At 40.0% G+C, this 26,045-nt stretch overlaps 1 protein-coding gene across 1 annotated transcript; it reads right to left on the bottom strand.

Annotated features, from left to right (window-relative positions):
• Nucleotides 1-25,514, bottom strand: LOC125279369 (zinc finger protein 271-like; the record flags this gene model as incomplete). Its single annotated transcript, XM_048209010.1, has 5 exons — nucleotides 25,462-25,514; nucleotides 21,235-22,958; nucleotides 18,120-18,160; nucleotides 13,625-13,643; nucleotides 1-1,206 (listed from the first exon to the last, which is right to left on the bottom strand). Coding segments are annotated over exons 1-5 (3,024 nt in total), but the record flags the coding sequence as incomplete, so codon positions are not given.
• Between the last annotated feature and the right edge of the window lie 531 nt (nucleotides 25,515-26,045).

Genomic DNA, 26,045 nt, shown 5'->3' with positions numbered 1-26,045 from the left:
ACTCTTTCCACACTGATCACACGTGTGCGGCTTCTCTCTGATGTGGATCCTCTCATGTCTTTTCAGAGATGATGATTCACTGAATCTCTTGTCACAGTGTGAACACTTGTGAGGTTTTTCTCCAGTGTGGATCCTCTCATGTCTTTTCAGATGTGTTGACCGACTGAATCTCTTGTCACAGTGTGAACACTTGTGAGGTTTTTCTCCAGTGTGGATCCTCTCATGTGCTTTCAGAGATGATGAACAACTGAAGCTCATTTCACAGTTTGAACACTTATAAGGTTTTTCTCCAGTGTGGATCCTCTCATGTGTTTTCAGATCTGTTGACCGACTGAATCTCATGTCACAATGTGAACACTTGTAAGGTTTTTCTCCAGTGTGGATCATCTCATGTGTTTTCAGAGTTGATAAACAACTGAATCTCTTGTCACAGTGTGAACACATGTAAGGTTTTTCTCCAGTGTGGATCCTCTCATGTTTTATCATATTCCCTAACTTATTGAATCTCTTGTCACAGTGTGAACACTTGTAAGGTTTTTCTCCAGTGTGAATTCTCTGGTGCTGTTTTAAATCACTCCCTGTAGTAAACATTTTCTCACACTCAAAGCACATGTACTCTCTCACAGCAGTGTGTGTTTTCTGATGTGTATGTAAATATCTCAGCAGTGAAAAACTCTTTCCACACACAGAACATGAATATAGCTTCTCCTTCGTATGAACTTTCAGGTGTTCCTTCAGAGCTGATTCCCCACGAAATGTTTTGTCACATTGATCACATATGAACGGCTTCTCTCCGGTGTGGATCCTCATGTGTTCTTTAAGGAGTGATGGTCGCTTGAAACTCTTATCACATTGATCACATGCGTACAGAAGCTTTTTTCCAGTGTGTATCCTCATGTGAATCTCAAGACTTTCTTTCATTGACAAACTCTTCCCACATTGATCACATGTGAATGGCTTCTCTCCGGTGTGGATCCTCATGTGAATCTCCAGATGTTGTTTGGTTGAGAAACTCTTTCCACACTGATCACACGTGTGTGGCTTCTCTCCTGTGTGAACTGTCATGTGAACATCAAGATGTACTTTTTGTGTGAAACTCTTTCCACACTGATCACATGTGAACGGCTTCTCTCCGGTGTGGATTCTCATGTGATACTCAAGACTTTGCTTTGTTGATAATCTCTTTCCACACTGTGTGCAGGTTGTAGATTTCTTGGCTCTTCTTTTCTTTAAAAATGTCTTTTTAGTCTTTGAGCGACTCAAAGGTTTTTCTCCAGGTTTATCATGATGTTTCTCCTCCACTTCACTCAGTTCTTCACTCTCCTCGCTCTCTTCTATCAGCTCTGAAAGAAAGACAGCGAACATTATACTTTCATATGATCACTAAGAGTGAAGTGAGTGAAGGGAAGAATGGGTAAAGGTAAAGAAGTGGGGGTGAAGAAACAAATGTGAAGGAAGGGAAGTGAGGGAAAAAGCTTTCCCACATCTTCACTCTGTGATGCCTATGTGTGTTTGTATTGTTCATATCTCAGGACATCGAAGTATCTGAGGTTATTTCAGCCGTACACGGTTACTTCTGACATGATTATCCTCCTTTTAAAGGCAGAGCATTTCTTAAAACTGAGACACTCAGGAAGTGACATCATTTGGGCTCTCAGCATGATAGGAGGACGAGAAAACAATCTCAATCCAGAAAAACTCAAATCCAGAAAAACGCGATTATGCGATCGCCTGATTTAATGCATAATCAGCTAAAGTCCGCATATTAATGCGGGGGTCGCATTTTTTTCCAAATACGCCGCACTTTCACCGCATAAATTGCCGATTTCAGCAAGCAAAATATGCGGGGCTAGCATGATTTCATAATCTCTGTATTTTCGTGGCAAAAAACTCACATCCAGAAAGTTGAAAAATGTTGAGTTTACTTCACAAGTAAAGCGCCATTATTTTCCCCCTATTGCCATGGGAACCTATTGAAGTGACGTAATTACGCGACGTGAACATCATCTGCAAACCCCGCGGTGAAACCAGAGTCAAACCATGATGAAGCACGCAAATCATTCTCATTTGCCAACAAAATAAGCGCAAAACCTTACAGTTGTAAGTATATTCGTAATATGTAAAATAATTTACGTTGCAGTAAGAGATTGCACTTTGTGCATTGGAAGCACTTAATTTAACAGAAGATGTCTGTTTTGTATAACTACCTCTGTAAAACAGGAAGCACACATTTTATATTTTATTTATACATTTTTACAGAAGTTGTTGAATGTTCCTATTGTAAAGCTACAGAACTTGTTTGACTCAATGTTTTGTAAGTTTGAGCCACGTGTTAATTAAGGTCTGAAATAAAACAGAATGAGAACTTAAATATTCTGCGATTTAGTGTGCTTGCTTATCATAGGAAGTAATAAGAAATGACTCTTTACGTTTAGGTAGTAGCGAGAACAGGTTGTTGGGGGAATCACCTTTTTCTCTTTTTCATCAAACCGCAGTTTTTGCAAGTTCCCACAATTTCATCGCATAAAAATTGCAAAAATATCCCGCATATTCCATCGCATTTTTGCCTGCAACAATCACAAAAAAAAAAAAAAAAAATCAGCGTTTTTCTGGAGGGACTGGATAATACCTCTTTCACCTAGAATTACATTTACATTTATGCATTTGGCAGATGCTTTTATCCAAAGCGACTTACATTGCATTATACTATACATTTTGTATCTGTGTATGTGCAAACCATTGGATCGAACCCATGACCTTGGCATTGCTAGTGCCATGCTCTAACCACTAAGCTACAGGAAAGCTAGATTTTATCACATAAAGACTGTGTCTGTACCCTGAATTATTAAAAAAATTCCAAACCCTTTTAAGGGTAAAAATTTAATTGATGTTCAACAGAGATAATACTGATAAACAAATGATAAAGCTTGGGTTGTTAAATTTTAGATCCATTTCTTCAAAAGCACTTATTGTAAACGATATTATCACAGACAATAATCTAGATGTGCTGTGTTTGACAGAAACCTGGCTAAAACTGGACGATTACATTACTTTAAATGAGTCTAGCCATCAAGGTTATGATTATCGACACAATCCTCGTCAGAAAGGCAAAGGGGGAGGTGTTGCTGTAATTTATAGTAATATCTTCAGTATTACTCAAAAGTCCTTCAAATATAATTCCTTCGAAATTATGTTGCTTTATGTAACGTTATGCAAGTTGAGATTTGTGCTGGCTACTGTATACAGGCCACCAGGACACCATCCAGACTTTATCAAAGAATTTGTTGATTTTCTATCAGAATTAGTACTAGCTGCATATAAAGTCCTTGTTGTTGGTGATTTTAATATCCATGTAGATAATGCAAATCCCAATGCGTCTTTTTTATTTACAGACATTCTAAACTATATTGGTGTTAGACAACACGTGTCAGGACCCACTCATTGTCGTAATCATACTTTAGACCTCCCCCTTTGCCTTTCTGACCAGGATTGTGTCGATAATCACAGAACAACCTTCTTGACAACCACCAGTCTGGTTTCAAGAGTGGCCACTCAACTGAGACTGCCCTGCTCTCAGTTACTGAAGCACTGAGACTGGCACGAGCATCTTCAAAATCATCAGTACTCATCTTGCTGGATCTGTCTGCTGCTTTTGACACGGTTAATCACCAGATCCCCCTGTCAACACTCATGTCGAATGGCATCTCGGGAACCGCACTCCAGTGGTTCAAGTCTTACCTCTCAGGTAGGTCCTTCAGGGTATCTTGGAGAGGTGAGGTGTCCAAGTCACATCATCTTGCCACTGGGGTGCCTCAGGGCTCTGTGCTTGGACCACTTCTCTTCTCCATCTTCTGTCATCACTAGGTTCTGTCATTCAGGATCATGGTTTCTCCTATCACTGTTATGCTGATGACACACAACTCTACCTCTCATTCCAACCAGAGGATCCGACGGTTGCTGGTCGCATTGCAGCCTGCCTGACAGCCATTTCTGCCTGGATGAAGGACCACCATCCTTAACTCAACCTTGCAAAAACGGAACTGCTTGTAGTCAGTGCCTACCCAACACTTCATCACAACTTTTCAGTTCAACTTGGGTCGTCAACCATTACTCCTTCCAAGACAGCCAGGAACCTTGGGAGTGGTGATGGATGATTGTTTAAGCTTCACAGATCATGTTGTGACAACGGCCCGGTCCTGCAGATTTGCCTTGTACAACATCAGCAAGATTAGACCCTTCCTATCGAAACATTCCACACAAATTCTTGTCCAAGCTCTTGTTCTATCCAGACTGGACTACTGTAATGCTCTCTTGGCTGGCCTTCCAGCATGCACTATCAAGCCTCTACAACTGATCCAGAATGCTGCAGCAAGACTGGTCTTCAACGAACCGAAGAGAGCGCAAGTCACACCTCTCTTTGTCAGTCTGCACTGGCTGCCAGTAGCTGCTCGCACCCAATTCAAGGCTCTGATGTTTGCCTACAGAACGACCGCTGGCTCTGCACCGCTATATCTTAACTCGCTACTTCAGACTTATGCGCCCTCCAGAAACTTGCGTTCTGCAAGTGAATGGCGCCTTGTGGTGCCATCACAAAGAGGCACAAAATCACTCTCACGGACCTTCTCCGGGTCTGTTCCCGGCTGGTGGAATGACCTGCCACGCTCTATCCAAGCAGCTGAGTCTTTAGCCATTTTCAAAAAAATGCTAAAGACGTATCTTTTTTGTCAGCACTTGACCCAGTAATAGTAGCACTTACCTTGATTTCTATTCTTCTATCTATTTGTGTATTTATTTATTGAAAAAAAAATTCCTTGCTACGAGCACTTTACTGTCATGACTGTGACTTCACACAGCACTTACATACTGTTGTTCTCATGTTGATTTGATTGATTCTACTACTCTCATTTGTAAGTCGCTTTGGATAAAAGCGTCTATTAAATGACTAAATGTAAATGTAGATCTAATAATGTCACATGGAATCGATATTGATGCCGTTGAAATTCTGCAGCAGAGTGACGACATCTCAGATCATTATCTAGTCTCGTGTATACTTCATTTATCCAAGGCTGCAAAACCGCCACCCTGCCATAAATATGGTAGAACCATCACTTCTATCACTAAAGACTGCTCTATAAATAATCTTCCTGATCAGTTTCATTGCCTTAGCATACTAGACAGCTTAGAAGGCCTCAAAGTTGCAACAGAAACTATTGACTCTCTCTTTTCCAGCACATTAGACACAGTTGCTCATCTGCGCTTAAAGAAGTTTAAGGAAATTAATCCAACGCCATGGTACAACGAGCACACTCAGGCTCTTAAGAGACCTGCAAGAAAAATGGAGCGCAGCTGGAAGAAAACAAAACTAGAAGTTTTTTGCAGACTAAATTTGTTAAATCATCAAAATAAACAACATGTATGTTAGACCCTATACCAACTAAGCTATTGAAAGTGATGCTTCCAGAGGTCATAGATCCTCTTCTTAATATCATTAATTCATCTTTATCACTAGGATACCTACCAAAAACTTTTAAGCTGGCTATTATTAAACCTCTTATTTAAAAAAAAACACAATTTGATTCTAGAGAATTAGTTCTCAAATTCAAATTCCTTTTTAGAAAGAAATGGTATCTGTGAGGATTTCCAGTCAGGATTTAGACTGCACTATAGTACTGAGACTGCTCTCATTAGAGTTACTAATGATTTGCTCTTATCATCCGATCGTGGTTGTATCTCTCTATTAGTGTTACTAGATCTCAGTGCTGCTTTTGACACTACTGACCACAATATTCTTCAAAATAGACTCGAAAACTATGTTGGCATTAGTGGAACTGCATTGGCATGGTTCAAATCATACTTATCTGACCGTTATCAGTTTGTAGTAGTAAATGATGAGATGTCATATCAATCAGAAGTTAAATATGGAGTACTGCAAGGCTCAGTATGCTACCCTTGGGACATATCATTAGGAAGTATGACGTTAGTTTTCATTGTTATGCTGGTGATACTCAGCTCTATATTTCTTCACGCCCCGACGAAACTTACCAATTCACAAAATTAACAGAATGCATAGCTGATATAAAAAATTGGATGACCAGTAATTTCCTACTACTAAATTCAGAAAAAACAGAGATTCTAATTTTTGGACCAAAAACTTTTTCACATAATAACCTATTCTAGGTTGCCTAACACTTGATGGCTGCTCTGTTAAGTCTTCGTCGTCAGCTAGAAACCTGGGTGTGCTCTTTGATAGCAATCTTTCATTTGAAGGCCATGTTACTAGCCAGGGACGTGCACAGGGGGGTTGCTCAGGTTGCCCGGGCAACTGCCCATATGCCCTTCTCGACTCACGTTGCCCTTCCGAGGTGGAAAAAAAAAAAAAAAAAAAAATCGTACAATGGATGCAGAATTTCACGTAGGCCTAGATTTAAAAAAAAAAAAAAAAAAAAAAAAAAAAAAAAAAAAAAAAAAAATCGCAAAGCCTCATTCACTTCCATATTCGGGCACCCGTCCGAAAGTGAAAGTCAGTAGGGGAAGGCCAAACTCTGTTTACGTGGCTGCAGTGCTGCACGCGACCGGCACCTGAGCTGAGCCTGCATGAGCAGCACTAGAAGGAGATTGTCGCGGTTGTCGGGTGAGACGATTTAACGTTGTCGAAAAGGTGAGTAAGGTTATAATCGTTAACGAAAACGAACGAAAAAACTAAAAGTAGGTGGGAAAAAACATTTTCGTTAACTGAAATAAAAATAAAAACGAGGCATTACAAAAAAAACGATAACTAACCAAAACTGTAATGTGTGTTTGGCAAAACTAACTAAAATAAAATAATAGATTAAATGTCCTTAGTTTTTGTCTTTGTCAATGTCTTTCATAGAGCAAACGTTCAGCTGCATTTCATTTCCCTGCGTCTCTCACTCACGCGTCTCTCTCACATACTCGCGCGCGCACAGCCCCTCCCCTCCGTGCACACCGCGCCTCCATGAGAACGAGTGTTGGAAGCAAGTTCGCGAAAGGTTGGTATCTCGTGAAAACCTTTACACAATCACACATTAAAAAGTGGTATAAAAATATTTTTAATTCTGAATATAATTTTGTCAGTGTTAATGTCGACCCGAGAAGCGAATGCTACTTTAGAAAGTTAGCTAGACGCAAGTTTGAGGTAAAATGCACTTGGGTTGGCGTTGTCAAAACACTATTTAAGCTGTGATTCAAGTAAGGAATAATTGACGACGGGCCGTTGAATTATTAGAAAAATAATGCACACCTGAGGCGGTGATTCGGTCACGACTCGAAGCGGAGTCAATTATTCCACTTATACCACGGTTATTCTCAGTCCTTCCGGGTTGTGTAGGGGAGTGCCCTTTTTTTAGGTCAGAGCAACTGCCCCTCAAAATTCCTGTGCACGTCCCTGTTACTAGCATCTGCAAAACCGCATTCTTCCATCTTAAAAATATATCTAAACTACGGCATATGCTCTCAATGAAAAATGCAGAACAGTTAGTTCATGCGTTCATGACCTCAAGGCTAGATTACTGTAATGCTCTACTGCGTAGTTGTTCCTCCCGCTTGATAAATAAACTACAGCTCGTACAAAATGCAGCAGCTAGAGTTCTTACTAGAACTAGGAAGTATGACCATATTAGCCCAGTTCTGTCATCACTGCATTGGCTTCCTGTTAAACACCGTATAGATTTTAAAATCTTGCTAATTACTTACAAAGCACTAAATGGTTTAGCCCCCCAGTACCTAAGTGAGCTCTTAATGCATTATAGTCCTTCACGTTTATTGCGATCTCAGAATTCAGGCCAGCTGATAATACCTACAATATCAAAATCAACCGCAGGTGGTAGATCCTTCTCCTATTTGGCACCTAAACTCTGGAACAATCTTCCTAGCATTGTTCGGGAAGCAGACACACTCTGTCAGTTTAAATCTAGACTAAAAACGCATCTCTTTAACCTGGCATACACATAACACATTATCAATTTATATTTTCAAATCCATTAAAGGATTATTAGGCTGCATAAATTAGGTCAGCAGAACCGGGAACACTTCCTATAACACCAGATGTACTCGTTACATCAATAGAAGAATGGCATCTATGCTAATATTAGTCTATCTGTTTATCCCGAGGTTTACCGTAGTCAGCCGGATCCGGGCCGTATCCAGATCAGATGGAGGACCTGTGCCTAGACACGATGACAACGCAGCCCTGAAGTGTCCGCAGAGATTGTGGCACATTTCCAACAAGCCGTCCCATACCGATGTGATGAATACGATCATCAACTAGATAGAACTGGACCAAATAATTTAACTGCTGCAATCCCAATCATTCTTATGACCTGTAACGCTGCCTGAATCACAAAGCACTGTTTGCCAGAGAACTGGCCCCCCAACTGAGCCTGGTTTCTCCCAAAGTCTTTTTTTTCTCCATTCTCATCACCTGTTGTAGTTTGGGTTCCTTGCCGCTGTCGCCTTTGGCTTGCTTAGTTGGGGACACTTGATATTCAACAATGTTTTTGATCTGCCTGCACTGACACCATTGTATGTGAACTGAACTGAGCTGGATGATGACATCACTGTTTTCTCCAGTGCTGATATATAGATAAATTAACTAATTATTGATTTTTACAACCGAATGAATCAATATTGAATATACTTAAGCTGGACAAAATGATTCACTAGTTATCACTGTAAACTGCTTTGATGCTATCTGCATTGTAAAAAGCGCTATATAAAGGTGACAAAAACATTGACTTGACAGTGACATAGACACCAACCTCTTTGTTCTTCAGTATCTTCAGTGTGTTTCATTCTGCAGGGTTCTGGATCACTCATGTTATCACTGTCCTCTTTAATAAACTCAGTCTTTGCAGATTTCAGCTCTTCCTGATGCTCTGATGCTCGTCTGATGGGAATATTCCAGCATTTATTGATGAACTGCGGTGGGAGGAGCTTCACTGATGATGTGATTACAGTGGGAGGAGCTTCACTGATGAAGTGAGTAATGTGGGAGGAGCTTAACTGATTATGTGATTTTTATGTGGGAGGAGCTTCACGTGTGAATTTCAGTGGACGGGGCTTCATTTACTGAACTGAAGATTGGTTGGAGGAGCTGATCTGCCAAAATCAAAAATATATTAGTTACTGTTTGTTTTTATAGGGTTAAAGACCAGAAATCAAATTTTAGTGTCTGCATCAAATTAAACGTACAAAAGCGGTTTTACATTAAAAAAAAAACATCAAATGCAAATAACTAATAAAAAAAGTCAAAATATAGGTGAAATAATGTTCCATCATTTCGTGTAACAAATATATTTAATGTAAAAAGGAAACAACAGTTATTTTGACCAGTACTTAATAAAATATATAAAAGAATAAGAGATCACACTAAATTTCATTATATTTTAAATGATTAAAAGCTTATTGCTGACAAATGAGAGAAATCTAGTGGTTTGAAGGAAAGTGGCAAAATAAAAAGATTTAAAATTACAATTAAAGAGTATTTTGGGCAGCACTGTGATCCTTAAATACAGCAAATCATTCTTGTTCTAAATAAAGTTTTTTTTTTTTGCTATATTAACTTTTTGTTTCAAATTCTAACATTCTGTTTCTTCATTAAAATAATGACAGATATCTAGAAAAGTATTAAAGGCAGGGTAGGTAAAAAAATGTATAAAAAACTTTTTTTCAAAATTTGTTTAAACTTTATTTATATATCAATACATAATTAAAATGTAAGTACTCTGAAAAAGAAAGTATAAAAATCGAGTGTCTGTAGACCTCTCACGACTGTTTTAAAGACAGCTCATTATTTCCATTCACTCCACCCCCTCCCTTCTGGGCTCCTTCCAAAGCCACGCCCCCAAAACACATGAACGCGCGACTCCGACCACTGAGCTGGAAGACGCATTATTTACCTGAGACGAGCGGAGAGGAAGGAGCACAGTGCATGTAGTGACATCATGTCAGAATCACATGTAATAAAAATAACTTTATAATTATGAAGATAAACAAACAAGATGTATTTAGTACTCACTATCAAGCTAGCATATTGATATTGGTAAAGTTTAAAATATATATTTTTTGATTCGCTAACGAGCTAGTTATCTATAAGGCAAAGCTAAAACAGGTTGCATGATACACGTTTTTCCATTACCATCATTTACACTGTGATGAAGATGAATTTCGTGTAAGATTCGTTGATGTCTTTCTCATAACTAATAAAAAAAAATTATACAAATCAACACAACAATTACATCACATTTATAAAATGTCTTGATTACAGATAAACAGAGTAACATACACTCAAATATCAACTCACAACTGCATTGCAGACACAAAATAATAACACATACATACAACAAAGTGTGTACGACACACACAGATACAAGATAAAGACATCAGTAAACATAGGTAGAGAATATAAAAACAAAACAAAGGCGAAAAAAAACGTGCAGGTAAACTTACAGGTGAACATGGTAAAAGAGTTAGACAGAGGGTAAATATAGTTCTAAGAAAAGTTCCTAGATGCGGAGTAACGTTAGGCCTACTATCTGTTAAACATGTATTTAGTTATCTAAAGCAAAATTATGCACAATTCAACACTATAGCTATCATCTTGAGCTAGGCCTATAGATTATTTATAGTCTCTACAACGGCTCGCTAAGTAATGTTATGTTAGCTATATTACGCAGCTACGTGTGCTAATGACACATGCTTCATGAAAAAATAAACAAAAAAATATGTATGATCAAAATACAAAAAGAATGATTTACCTGTCCAGCAGAAATAAAGCCATCAAGGAGTCACTTTTCAGCCCCTTGAGTTCCCTCAGTTCTCGCCATCGCTGGAAAGCCACGCCGATATTAACTCGCGTTTTATTTCTTTGTTTATCCAAAGACTTTTTGTTCATTGCCTTTTCTTGTACTGTTACTGTCTTCCTTTTTTTGCCTGGTTTGCCTTCACTAACTGCATAGGCCGGTACTGTGCATTTTGCTTGCTGTTTCTCTGCCATTGTTTGGTATTCCTAGGATCCATGCCTCTTGAATTTCTCAAGTCAAACTTGCGCGCGCAAGTGGGCAGGTCATGTGTGGCAAAAGGGTGGTTGCCATGGTTGCGAGAGAGTGACAGTCGCCTAAGCCAATCCTGTGTTTCGTCCCGAATGGAAATAATGAGCTATGTTTAATACAGATTAAACGGTCTAGAGTCACTCGATTTTTATACTCTTTTTATCAGAGTACTTACATTTTAATTATGCATTGATATATATAGAAAGTTTGGAAGAAAGTTGTTAATAAATTTGTTACCTACCCTGCCTTTAAAGAACTGGAAGAAAAACAGTTAAAAGCATAAAGACAGAAATAAATGTACATATTTGTAGGACAAATCCGCTCAGTCTGTTGACAGCAATGAAATGATCTTTAAGTGTCAATTCACAGCAGATCTGAAGACATCAGCATAATAAATGAGGTGAAAACATGAAATATAGTGTTTTCAGCGGTTTCTCTGTTAATATTGATGACTATCAACACTCATTCAACAAGACATTCAGATCATCTCACTTTATTCTGAGTGTTTGCTGAAACTGATTAGAGTCAGGATATTTGAGAAAACATTAAAAACTCCTATAAAGAACAGCACAAAGCCAATATCAAACTGTATTCATATATTAACGTTTACATTTTGATTTGAAATGTTTCATATGGCTCGCTACAGGCTCGATGTAAAGATGTGAACTTTTTACTTAAAATTCATTAGCAGTTTTCACTATAAAACGAAACAATCACACAAACGAACACAAAATCGCTCAGGTCTGAATGAATTCATCATATTTTCCTCACAGATCTCAAACTTTGACATTCAGTAACAGTTATTATCACTATAAAACACGAAACAATCACACAAACGAACACAAAATCGCTCAGGACTGAATGAATTCATCATATTTTCCTCACAGATCTCAAACTTTGACATTCAGTAACAGTTATTATCACTATAAAACATGAAACAATCACACAAACGAACACAAAATCGCTCAGGTCTGAATGAATTCATCATATTTTCCTCACAGATCTCAAACTTTGACATTCAGTAACAGTTATTATCACTATAAAACATGAAACAATCACACAAACGAACACAAAATCGCTCAGGTCTGAATGAATTCATCATATTTTCCTCACATGCTGCACTAAATGTTTATTTCAGCAGGAAGTCGACAGAAAAGACGCACAAGTATCGCTGTGCTCGATGAAAACAACACAGAAATGAGCCTGTCACTTGATCAAACTGTATAAAGTGTGTTTGATGATCGTGTAAATATGAGAAATACCGTGACCTGCTCGACTCTCCTCAGAAGACTCGACGCTGAAACTGAATAGGCTTGTTTGAGATGCGCCTTGCCTCGCCTGAAGTTCAGCCGAGAGTAGGCGGCTGCAGTGAGGGGAGGAGTGAAAAAAGTGCAGGCAAGATTGACAATTCTCCTTTCATCAGACACCTGCGAGATCAAAGGCGGATATCGCGGGATTCACACTCATGCGCTGTGTTGCTGATAAACTGGATGTAATTTACGTTCTGTTGCTTTTATACGAAAATAAACATAATGAACAATACACCCAAAATACTTGTTATTTATTTCCATTCGAAGGATGTGTGTATCAATCATTTTTATTTTAATTACAAACATGTTTTTATATATTTTTATAAATATGATAACAATCACATAACTCATAGAGAGATCACTGTATCAGAGAGTTTGGGAATATTCACACATAATTTATACGCATAAAATCATGGTATTAGTGTTTTAAAATCAAACATTTTAAAAGAGATCAATACATCACGGTTGTTTTAACCAATAAGCTTTAAGCTGTGTCGTCAGCAAGTCGTTTCCCATCGTGCTTTTGGTCAGCGCCGTCGGTGGAGAGGAACTGCGCTCGACTGCAGAATCCGACACGTCCGCCTCGCCCTCGCGAGAGGTTTTTGACACACGTCAGCATGACATCAGAGCAATAAGTGTTTGTGATGAGCACTTACAGGTCAGACATTTGCAGAAGTTATTTTATAATGTGTCCTGGGGTGCACTTATAACGCTGGTGTGATTTTTACAACACAAATCATAAATTAGAAATAAAAGTCATTTTTTTACACTGATTTGAACGCTCCGTTTGAAGGGGCGTGTCTCTGTGAGACTCAATGTAAACGCCCACTGCTGTGATTGGCTGACATCTTCGCATATGAAATAAGTACATGTGGAACTCTCTAAAACTTCTGATTCTCCATTTCATGACCTCTTATAACTAATAACAGCCCAACAGATATTGGTGCCTGACATTTAATGAACCCATTTTCTGTCTGAGACACGATACTGAATATCTAAGACCAGTTTTGCTACTCATTAAAGTATCTCTAATTCAAGTTATTGATGTCTTTATTGAGAATGGGGTATTATAACTAAAGAAGGTGTTTCACTCAAGTCACTTGAAACTTATTATCATAATTACAACATGAAATGAAAGCATGTTTATTATATAAGTTTTATGACTTCTATGAGTCTCTATTGAGCCATAACTAGTTTACTGTCTAAAAGATTATTTGTATATTATTGTATGTGTTTGTTTCTCACTTGTGGACTTTCAGGCCCTCTGGTGGAATGAAAGAGACATTACATGTGAACTCATTAATGCTCTCAACACACTGTTTTGGGTAAAAATAGGACAAATAATACTTTACTCTCTAAAGAAATTTGAAGTAAGCAAATCCATAAGTATTTCTAAAGGGAATATTTTTTAGAAGTTACACAGTTTTTTCATAATAGTCTAATACTTTAAAATAAAACTTCAGACATTTTTAATGATTTATTGGAAAATGAAGCAGTATTTCCAAGGTTATGTCAGGAAAACATGAGGGTGTACAAAAACATTTACAGGACAGATTGGGCCGAAACATACACCGCTTGAACCACAAACTACATCTAGTTCGTTGTCGACTCAAAGTGAAATTCCAGACTTGTCACGTTTGGTGTCACTGCTGGATTCAGAGATGATCTAGTTACTGTGATCGAGACTGTAGAGTAGATCATTGATCAAACTCTGATGTGTTTCTCTCCAGTGTGAATCCTTTCATGTGTTTCTAAGGTTTCAACACATAGTGCTGTGTCATTTCTGCTATATTATTACGAATGAATCTTCTCCTTTGTGTGAATCTTCAGGTGTTTCTTCAGGACTGATGCTCAATGAATCTCTTCACCGCACTGATCACAGTTAAATGGCATTTCTTCAGAACGAGAAGGCAGATGTGGTTTCACTGATCCGCTTCTTCCCAGTGTGAACTCTCATGTGAATCTTCAGCCTTTATTTACATGTGAAGCATTTTTACACTTTTGTCTTCTGTTTTTCTTTTCTTGTTTTCGTCCATCAGATCTAAAAGAAACATTAAATCATGTGAGATTTCAAATGAGAGACAAACATGAAATGAAAAGTGAAGCTCAAAGATCATGATGAGTTTAATTGTCATTTTCATCTGGTCAACAACTGCTGTGTCACGATTATGATCTATTTTAATGTCATGAAGATGATTTGTGTTATGAAACAGCTATAAATGATCCGACTCACATGCGATCTAGCTGGGACTCGTTCTTTCTGTTTACAGACGTGATGCAAAGACATGCTTGAATTTTCCTCGAAAACCCACCAGTACCACCCGAATTATGAAACATTATTACAAGCTAACCGTTGTGAATCGGGCTAAGGTACAGAGATAGTTTTGAACACTGGCTGGTTGCTCAAATATGGATTTTGGATAATTTTTAACCAAAAAAAGTTACGGGCAGCAGCTTCAAATAAAATAAATCTCATCAGATACTTTCTGTCATGATTCGGATCGTGTGCCAAACTGCTGAAATGACTTTGGCGCTCTGGGGCCGTATTCACAAAACATCTTAAGGCTAAAAGTAGCTCCTAACTTGCCGATTTAGGAGAAACTCTTAAAAATAATGGACGTGTCAGTCCTAATTTTAGGAGTCCTAAATTTTTGCTCTAAGAGTATTTCACAAAGCATTTTAGCGCTAAAACTAGCTCCTAAATCTGTTTCTCATGGCCACGAGTTACATGTGTAAACAACGCGCACTACCATAGCAACCTGGAATTAAGAATGATAAAATAAGTGCGGAATTAAGAAATTATTATTATTTGAATGCTGTCTATATAGTGGCAACATCGCGCGCAATGTAATAAGCTATAAATAGCCTATTGCACGCGATGTTGCCACTATAGCATTCAAATGATAATTATTATTATTATTATTACTAGCCTAGTAATAATAATAATAATAATAATAATAATTATTATTATTATTATTATTTATTTTATTTAGTAATTAAGTTTTTGTCTTGGCTATATCAGTGAATGGATTTTTTTTAGCTTAAATATTCTTTTAACATATAACCAATTAATAATAATAAATTATTCGAACTTCATTCAAATGCTGTTACGGGCACGAGGGTCTACAAATGATAACAGACGCTCATTTATCCTATCTTCACGGCTACAATACAGTCTTAAAGTCACATTTTATTGGCATGATTTGGCATTTAAAGTGTTTACAAAATATAGGTAACAACGTAATATAGGCCTACAGAAAGGATACACGAAATGAAGGGGAAAATAAAGCAAATAGGGCTACATAACAATGAATAAAAAAACATTTAACCAATAATGATAGCCTAATAATAATAATACTAAATAATGTAAAAATATGAAATAAAAATTAACAATCAGTGAATGGATTTAAAAGACTGTTACACGAAATATTCTAATAGGCATAGCCTATTTATTGATAAAATTCATTCGAATGCTGCTGTAGGCATCGCACACACACAACACAATAGGCATGTTAATATAATCACTTCTTAATTCCGCGCTAATTTAAAAATAAATATTATAATTTTATCCATTTCTGATAGTTCCACGTTGCTATGGTAGCGCAGATTGTTTATGCATGTGACTCGTGGCCACGAGAACAATATGTCGTTCCCTCACCATATGATCTCGAGGCCATGACTCAAGATCGTTTTGTCGAGGTAACAACATCCTTTTGTCGTGGCCATGCGATGTAAAGTCATGGCCTCGAGATCATATGGTGAGGGAACGACTTATCACGTTCCCACAAATTAATATCTCGTGGCCACGACATATCACGTTCCCACAAATTAATATCTCGTGGCCACGACAAAACTAAGTGAACCGAACATGTCCCCTCCCGGTCACCGTAGATTTCAACTAAAATATCTTGTGAGTGTAAAACAGCACGAGGGAGAGTAATTTATGACATCATTATATTTATTTGGTGAACTAACCCTTTAAGCAGCACCATTGCACAAAGGCTGTGTTGTGAGGCTTCTTTTCATCAGATTTTTTAGTTGATTTGATTTATATTTTGTTGAGTGATTTTTTCTTTTTTTCTTTTTTTTTACTGTTACTGTGTTAACACTCTTTTCTGTCAGGACCACTATTGTCAAATAAGATTGATAATGCATAGAGTTTGTATTGGCGGTACGGCTCTGTTCTTTGCAAGAACTCCCTGCACATCCACGCAGCCTAGCATTGATAAGAGGAGGGAGAGCAGCAATAAAACCCCTAGGGTAAACAGAACAGGACCAACGTATGTAGATATCACTTAATGTCATAATTTAACATGTACACATAAGTCTGATCAGGGCAATAATAAGGCCAGTCCTGACTGAGAAAGAAAAAGATATATATATATATATATATACACATACACACACACACACACACACACACACCTAAAGGATTATTAGGAACACCTGTTCAATTTCTCATTAATGCAATTATCTAATCAACCAATCACATGGCAGTTGCTTCAATGCATTTAGGGGTGTGGTCCTGGTCAAGACAATCTCCTGAACTCCAAACTGAATGTCAGAATGGGAAAGAAAAGTGATTTAAGCAATTTTGAGCATGGCATGGTTGTTGGTGCCAGACGGGCCGGTCTGAGTATTTCACAGTCTGCTCAGTTACTGGGATTTTCACGCACAACCATTTCTAGGGTTTACAAAGAATGGTGTGAAAAGGAAAAAACATCCAGTATGCGGCAGTCCTGTGGACGAAAATGCCTTGTTGATGCTAGAGGTCAGAGGAGAATGGGCCGACTGATTCAAGCTGATAGAAGAGCAACTTTGACTGAAATAACTACTCGTTACAATCGAGGTATGCAGCAAAGCATTTGTGAAGCCACAACACGCACAACCTTGAGGCAGATGGGCTACAACAGCAGAAGACCCCACCTGCTTCCACTCATCTCCACTACAAATAGGAAAAAGAGGCTACAATTTGCACGAGCTCACCAAAATTGGACAGTTGAAGACTGGAAAAATGTTGCCTGGTCTGATGAGTCTCGATTTCTGTTGAGCCATTCAGATGGTAGAGTCAGAATTTGGCGTAAACAGAATGAGAACATGGAGCCATAATGCCTTGTTACCACTGTGCAGGCTGCTGGTGGTGGTGTAATTGTGTGGGGGATGTTTTCTTGGCACACTTTAGGCCCCTTAGTGCCAATTGGGCATCGTTTAAATGCCACGGCCTACCTGAGCATTGTTTCTGACCATGTCCATCCCTTTATGACCACCATCTACCCATCCTCTGATGGCTACTTCCAGCAGGATAATGCACCATGTCACAAAGCTCGAATCATTTCAAATTGGTTTCTTGAACATGACAATGAGTTCACTGTACTAAAATGGCCCCCACAGTCACCAGATCTCAACCCAATAGAGCATCTTTGGGATGTGGTAGAACGGGAGCTTCGTGCCCTGGATGTGCATCCCACAAATCTCCATCAACTGCAAGATGCTATCCTATCAATATGGGCCAACATTTCTAAAGAATGCTTTCAGCACCTTGTTGAATCAATGCCACGTACAATTAAGGCAGTTCTGAAGGCGAAAGGGGGTCAAACACAGTATTAGTATGGTGTTTCTAATAATCCTTTAGGTGAATGTATATATATATATATATATATATATATATACACACCTCTAGCATGATAGGCGTCGTAGACTCAAGTCACCTGGGGGTTAGCTGATGCGAGCTTGACATGACCTGCCAGAACTGATGCTAATGCTGGATGTTGTACTTGGTGCCTACTACAAGAAACGTACTCTGTTACGAACGTAACTCGGTTCCCTGAGATACGAAACGAGTACTGCTTGTGGGGGGAAAGCTCCTTTTTTCTTGATGCTGAAGCCTTATTCAATAGCGCAGTGTTACTGCACGGCCATTGGTTCAAACTGGAAAACGTTTTGAACCAATGACGGTGCAGCGTAGCAGCACGAGCCTATGGCGATGCAGCGCACCAAAGCCCACCAAATTGGGCGGGATGACTGGCTATATAAGCGAGCATTTCACCATAGGATTTCAGGTCATTTGACTGAAGCGACAACACTGAAGCTGCAACCTCGTACTGCATATGGGGGAACAAATTCAGCCTCGACGTGCCACGGGAGGCAACGACTGGACTTATCTTGAACACCGAAGGGGTCCAGAGGACAAGTGAGAAGGCCGAAGCCATTGAACCCTTTGTTACACTTGCTAAGAGGGAGCTAGCTCCCTAGGAGTGGCATAATGACGGAGCTTGACAGAGGCTGTTGTATCATACCGAGAGGACACAAGCATGCAAGGTCAGAACGTACAGGTTATAAAATCTGACAAAAGTGGACAGCGCCAACTGGCCACCTCATAGATGTCTTTGACAGAGACACCACTAGACCAGGCCCACGAGGAGGCCATCCCTCTAATGGAGTGGCCTCTTACTCCTATGGGGCAATCAAGGCCCATAGAGGAGTAACAGAGCAATAGTGCCGACTATCCAACACGAGAGTCGTTGCTTTGAGACCGGAGACCCAAAGCAGACAAAAAGCTGGTCAGATTTTTGAAACATTGCCACTTAATGTAGATCCTCAATGCCCTTACTGGGCAGAGTAATTTCAACTCTCGCTCGTCTGACAAGGGAGGCAGCGCTGAGAGGGAAATGACCTGTGCTCTGAATGGGGTCGAGAGCACTTTAGGGACATAGTCATGCCTGGGCTTTAGAATGACTTTCGAGTCATTGGGCCCAAACTCAAGGCATGCAGGGCTCACGGAGAGGGCCTGCAGGTCGCCAACACGCTTGACCGATGCTAGTGCAAGTAGCAGAGCAGTTCTGAGCGTTAAGGGCCGAAGGTTAGCTGACCGCAGTGGCTCAAAGGGGGGCCCTTTGAGCGATCTGACGACCGTGGAAGTTCCCAAGTGGGAACAGTGAGAGGATATGGGGGGGTTCAACCACCTAGAACCACTGATTGGCCAGCGTTAGGAGCGTGGAATGCTGCAATGGCAGCTACATACACCTTGAGCGTGGAAGGACTGAGGCCCTTGTCCAGACACTCCTGGAGAAATTACAGTATCAGAGATACATCACACACCTACACGTTTGTGCAGAGCACCAGTCGACGAAGACCGACCACTGCTAGGCATAGCGGCATGTTGTAGACTGGGCTCTCACCTGAGAAATGGTATTCAGCACGTCCCTGGGGAGGTTTAAAGGCTCCCATCGAGGGACCATAGGTGCAGAGACCAGAGTTCTGGCTATGGATGCCAGATTGCCCTGTTCGCCTGAGAGAGAAGGTCCCGTCTCAGAGGGATCGGCCATGGGGCTTTCATGGAAAGCCTGAATAGCTCTGAGGACCAAACTTGGCTCCTCCAGAGTGGGGCCACAAGGAGGACTCTGTGCTCATCTTCCATAACTCGTCTGATGACCTGGGGGATCAGAGTGATCAGGGGGGAAAAGTGTAAAGAAGGAGTCTGGGCCAGTTTGTCCGACGAGCCGAAAGCCCCCCCGAAACGGGGGAGAGCGTATAGAGACACGCATAGAGATTTGGAGAAATGCACTCAATCAGACTGAAAATGTATCATGAGTCTCGCCTAAGTCAGGGAAGAGCATCATGTCAAATTCAGCCGAGAGTGAGAGCTTGCTCTCGTGTTCCCGTAATGAGAGCACGCATCAATGAACGTGGTTTGTGGGGGCTGACCCAGCAAATGATGCGTTCGGAGGCACGGCATTTTGAAGCAAATGCCAGCGAGAAAATAGAAATACAAGCTCTGTACACACCTGACGGAAGACGGCAGGGGATGAGCTGAATGCTCCCAGATGCTGAAGGCGGCACGAGGGCGGCGCGGTGAACAGCAGCTACAGAGCGAAGATCCTCAGAGGGAGAGAATGCCGTGAAAACGGCAGAGAAATTACTCTTTTAAGCGGTTAAAACCCACTGGAAATAGCTCTTTAAATTGTTGGCCGGATGGCTGCAGAAGAAGTGCTGAGAGACCTGGAGGCACGAAGTGGGCGGCTTGAGGGCGGGCAGTCTGTGAGGGCACCGGCACTGCAGGTGGCCAGTGAGTCTCAGCTGGTCCGCTGCAGTGCCTCTTCAATGGCGGGAGAGCTCGTTCCAGCAGGCGAAGGCGTTTAGCATGGAGTTCCAGCGAAGGACCTGAAATCCTATGGTGAAATGCTTGCTTATATAGCCAGTCGCCCTGCCCATTTTTGTGGGCTTTGGCGCGCTGCATTGCCATAGGCTTGTGCAGTTATGCCATGCCGTCATTAATTCAAAAAGTTTTCCAGTTTGAATCAATGGCTGTGCAGTTTACACTGCGCTATTGAAAAAGACTTCAGCATCGAGGAAAAAGGAGCTTTTTCCCCCATACGCAGTACGAGTGAATTATCGAAAGGGAACCCTTTTTATTTTGTAAGTTATTATCTTGTTTGTACATACTTCTTGTTATCTGTTATTGGCCTTGTCCCCTCTTGAAGCCTTGAAATCCTCCCACATTTGTAAAATAAAGAATATGTTTTTGAAATTGAGTTGATTTATGGTCTTTGTTAAAGCCCTAGGGTTGGGACTTGAACCTTGCTGCCTCCACACATCACAACATTTTTATTCTGTTTCCAGTTCCCCCAAGCCTAGATTAGCTAGGGACGTAACAAATGTGAAAATCTGAAGCAGATATCAAGCAACTACCAAAATGCCCTGTTGTTCATCATGGCTGTTAAGAAACATACACAGAAGAGACTTTACTGCTCGTAAAGATGAAAAACTTACTGTGATTGTTTTTTTATTTGAGTCAATAATGAAGATAACTGAACAAACCTTGTCCGGCGAGGATCAAGGAGATCCAGTTTCTCCACTGTATGGATCTTCATGTGTTTTTTCAGGTGACTTTTAATAGAGAAACTCTTCCTACACTGATCACATGTGTGTGGCTTTTCTCCAGTGTGGATCCTCTCATGTCTTTTCAGATGTTGTGACCGACTAAATCTCTTGTCACAGTTTGAACACTTGTGAGGTTTTTCTTCAGTGTGAATCCTCTCATGTGCTTTCAAATGTTCTAACTGAGTGAATCTCTTGTCACAGTGTGAACACTTGTAAGGTTTTTCTCCAGTGTGGATCCTCTCATGTGTTTTCAGATTTGCTAACTGACTGAATCTCTTGTCACAGTGTGAACACCTGTAAGGTTTTTCTCCAGTGTGGATCCTCTCATGTATTTTTACTTCTGTTGACACACTGAATCTCTTGTCACAGTGTGAACACTTGTAAGGTTTCTCTCCAGTGTGGATCCTCTCATGTGTTTTCAGATGTCCCAATTCACTGAATCTCTTGTCACAGTGTGAACACTTGTAAGGTTTCTCTCCAGTGTGGATCCTCTCATGTGCTTTCAGAGATGCTGACTGATTGAATCTCTTGTCACAGTGTGAACACTTGTAAGGTTTTTCTCCAGTGTGGATCATCTCATGTGTTTTCAGAGATGATGACCGACTGAATCTCTTTTCACAGTGTGAACACTTATATGGCTTTTCTCCAGTGTGGATCCTTTCATGTCCTTTCAGATTTGTTAAACAACTGAATCTATTGTCACAATGTGAACACTTGTAAGGTTTTTCTCCAGTGTGAATTCTCTGGTGCAGTTTTAAATTGTTTGCTGTAGAAAAAATCTTCTCACACTCAAAGCACATGTACTCTCTCACACCAGTGTGTGTTTTCTGATGTTTATGTAAATATTCCAGCAGTGAAAATCTCTTTCCACATACAGAACATGAATGTGGCTTCTCCTTCGTATGAATACTTAGGTGTTTCTTCAGAGCTAGATCCCCATGAAATGTTTTTCCACACTGATCACATGTGAATGGTCTCACTCCTTTGTGGATATTCACATGAACATTAAGGGATTTTTTGTGTGTGAAACTCTTCCCACACTGATCACAAGCGTACAGAAGCATTGCTCCAGTGTGGATCCTCATGTGTTCTCTAAGGGTGTGTTTGTGTTTGAAACTCTTTCCACATTGATCACACGTGTGCGGCTTCTCTCCAGTATGAACTTTCATGTGACTCTCAAGACCATCTTTTCTCATGAAACTCTTCTCACACTGATCACATATGTACGGCTTCTCTCCAGTATGAACTTTCATGTGAATCCTAAGATGTTGTTTATTTGAGAAACTCTTCTCACACTGATCACATATGAACGGCTTCTCTCCAGTGTGGATCCTCATGTGTCCTTTAAGGGTTTGTTTAAGTGCGAAACTCTTTCCACACTGATCACACGTGAATGGTCTCACTCCGGTGTGAATCCTCATGTGTCCTTTAAGGGTTTGTTTGTGTGTGAAACTTTTCCCACAGTGATCACATGTGAATGGCTTCTCTCCGGTGTGGATTCTCATGTGATACTCAAGACTTTGCTTTGTTGATAAACTCTTTCCACACTGAGTGCAGGTTGTAGATTTCTTGGCTCTTCTTTTCTTTATAAATGTCTTTTTAGTCTTTGAGCGACTCAAGGGTTTTTCTCCAGGTTTGACATGATGTTCCTCCTCCACATCACTCAGTTCTTCACTCTCCTCGCTCTCTTCCATCAGGTCTAAAAGAAAGACAGCGAACATTATACTTTCATATGATCACTAAGAGTGAAGTGAAGAATGGGTAAAGGTAAAGAAGTGGGGGTGAAGAAACAAATGTGAAGGAAGGGAAGGGGGGGGGGACTTTTCCACATCTTCACTCTGTGGACTGTGAAAACGTGTGTTTGTATTGTCCGTACTTCAGGAGATCAAAGTATGAGAGGTTATTTCAGCCTTACACTGTTACTTCTGACATGATTATCCTCCTTTTAAAGGCAGAGCGTTTCTTAAAACTGAGAAACTCAGGAAGTGACATCATCTGAGCTCTTTCTACAGCATGATAGGAGGAAGAGAAAACAATCTCAATCCATTGTCTCAGTTAAAACACAAACTGTACAGTGTTTGTTCTGAATTCTCTGTGTTCAGCGTAATGACAAAGATGCACACAGAAACGGCAATGAATCCTTAATCAGAATGGTGTTGATCACATTCATCAACCCTTTTACTAAAGTTACTGAAAGAAGAATAATCTTTTTAACTATGAATAACTTCTACAATTTATGAGAAATACAACTTGATTTGATGACGACAAACTTGAGCACTGTCCTCGTGTCTTCACCAGAAGACGACCTAACCTTTTGAAAAGAGATGGTATTCATCCCTCCTAGGATGGTGCTGCTCTTCTCTCTAGTAATATGGCACATAGTCTTAGAGCTGAAACATGACAAACTACGGCCCAGGTCAGGAAGCAGACAGACTGGCTAAACCGACCATCTGCTAGTCATCTCACGTTACAGAAGTCAGATAATTCCCAACACACGGAAACTCTTTAAATCTTTTGAAACCAATCTTTTATTTGAAGGCCATGTTTCTATCATCTGTAAAACTGCATTCTTCCATCTTAAAAATATATCTAAACTACGACATATGCTCTCAATGAAGAATGCAGTTCATGCATTCATGACCTCAGGGCTAGATTACTGTAACGCTCTACTGGGTGGTTGCCCTACTCGCCTAATAAACAAACTCCAGCTGGTCCAAAATGCAGCAGTTCTTACTAGAAGAGTTCTATCAACACTACATTGGCTTCCTGTTAAACATTGTATAGATTTTTATATCTTGTTAATTACTTACAATGCACTAAATGGTTTAGCTCCCCAGTACCTAAGTGAGCTCTTGATGCATTATAGTCCTTCACGTTTATTGTGATCTCAGAATTCAGGCCAGCTGATAATACCGAGTAGGGCTGGGCATTATATCGCATGCGATTGTCACGCGCATTTCGTCAGTAAAGCCGGTTTCCTCATTACCACTAAATCGCCATCACCTGCTTTCAAATGGAGCGGCATTTAATAGACAGAGCCTTAGATCACTGACAAGCCACACAATATTGCGTTCATTATCGCAGATGAATCGGCTTCGATAATGAACACGATATTGCGTGGCTTGTTCGCATGCAATATATCACCCAGCCCTAATACCGAGAATATCGAAATCAATCGCAGGTGGTAGATCCTTCTCCTATTTGGCACCTAAACTCTGGAACAATCTTCCTAGCATTGTTCGGGAAGCAGACACACTCTGTCAGTTTAAATCTAGACTAAAAACGCATTTCTTTAACCTGGCATACACATAACACATTATCAATTTATATTTTCAAATCTGTTAAAGGATTATTAGGCTGCATAAATTAGGTTATATATATATATATATATATATATATATATATATATATATATATATATAAAAACACCAGATGTACTCGTAACAGCAGAAGAACAATGGCATCTACGCAAATATTAGTCTTTCTGTTTATCCCAAGGTTTACCGTAGTCAACCGGATCCGGGCCGGATCCAGGTGAGACCGAGGACTGGCGCCTTGACACGACCACAACGCAGCCCTGATGTATCAGCAGGGATTGAGTCAACTAGATCATCCATTGTGAAGACCTCATTGCCAGGCACAGATTCCCAACAAACCATCCATTCCGGCGTGATGAATACGATCCTCAACTTGATTGAACTGGAGCAAATATTTTGACTGATGCAATCCCAATCGGACTCATGACCTGTAACGCTGCCTGAATCATCATCATGCACTGATTGCTGTTCACCAGAGAAGAACTGGCCCCCTGACTAAGCCTGATTTCTCCCAAGGTTTTTTTTTCTCTCCATTCTTATCGCCTGTATGTTACCTGATGGGAGTTTGGGTTCCTTGCCACTGTCGCCTTTGGCTTGCTTAGTTGGGGACACTTGATATTCAACAATGTTTTTGATCTGCCTGCACTGACACCAGTGTATTTGAACTGAACTGAGCTGGATGATGACATCACTGTTTTCTCCAGTGCTGATATATAGATAAATTAACTAATTATTGATTTTTACAACCGAATGAATCAATACTGAATTTACTTAAGCTGGACAAAATTATTCACCAGTTATCACTGTAAAGCTGCTTTGATGCTATCTGCATTGTAAAAAGCGCTATAAAAAGGTGACAAACATTGACTTGACATAAACACCAACCTCTTTGTTCTTCAGTATCTTCTGGATCACTCATGTTCTCACTGTCCTGTTTAATAAACTCAGTCGCTGCAGATTTCAGCTCTTCCTGATGCTCTGATGCTCGTCTGATGGAAATATTCCAGCATTTATTGATGAACTGCTGTGGGAGGAGCTTCACTGATGATGTAACAGATATGGGAGGGGATCTTCACTGACAGTGAACTGAAGTGGGTGGGGCTTTGTAGACTCAACTGCAGATTAGTTGAAGGGGTTGATCTGCCAAAATCAAAAATCAGTTACTGTGTTTGTTTTTACAGAGTTAAAGACCAGAAATCTAATTTTAGTGCATACATCAAATAAAACGTACAAAAGTGATTTTACATTTAAAAAAAAGATTAAACTATTTTTTTATAGTTGAAGCCAAAATAAATCCACACTTCAGCTCTGTATGCCACGGGAGCGGAATAATTCTTTCGTCTTGTGAGCTGAGTTTGCTAATGCTAACGCGCTTCTCCGGCTATGCGTCAGTTGGTCAGTTTACGCTCTGAGATAACGCTGACATCAAGCGGTTGGGTTTTATACAGTCTGTGGTTTAAACTGAACAC

This window comes from Megalobrama amblycephala, linkage group LG1, assembly GCF_018812025.1.
Source record: "Megalobrama amblycephala isolate DHTTF-2021 linkage group LG1, ASM1881202v1, whole genome shotgun sequence".
Taxonomy (NCBI): domain Eukaryota; kingdom Metazoa; phylum Chordata; class Actinopteri; order Cypriniformes; family Xenocyprididae; genus Megalobrama; species Megalobrama amblycephala.
This window is presented reverse-complemented; position numbering and strand designations above follow the sequence as displayed.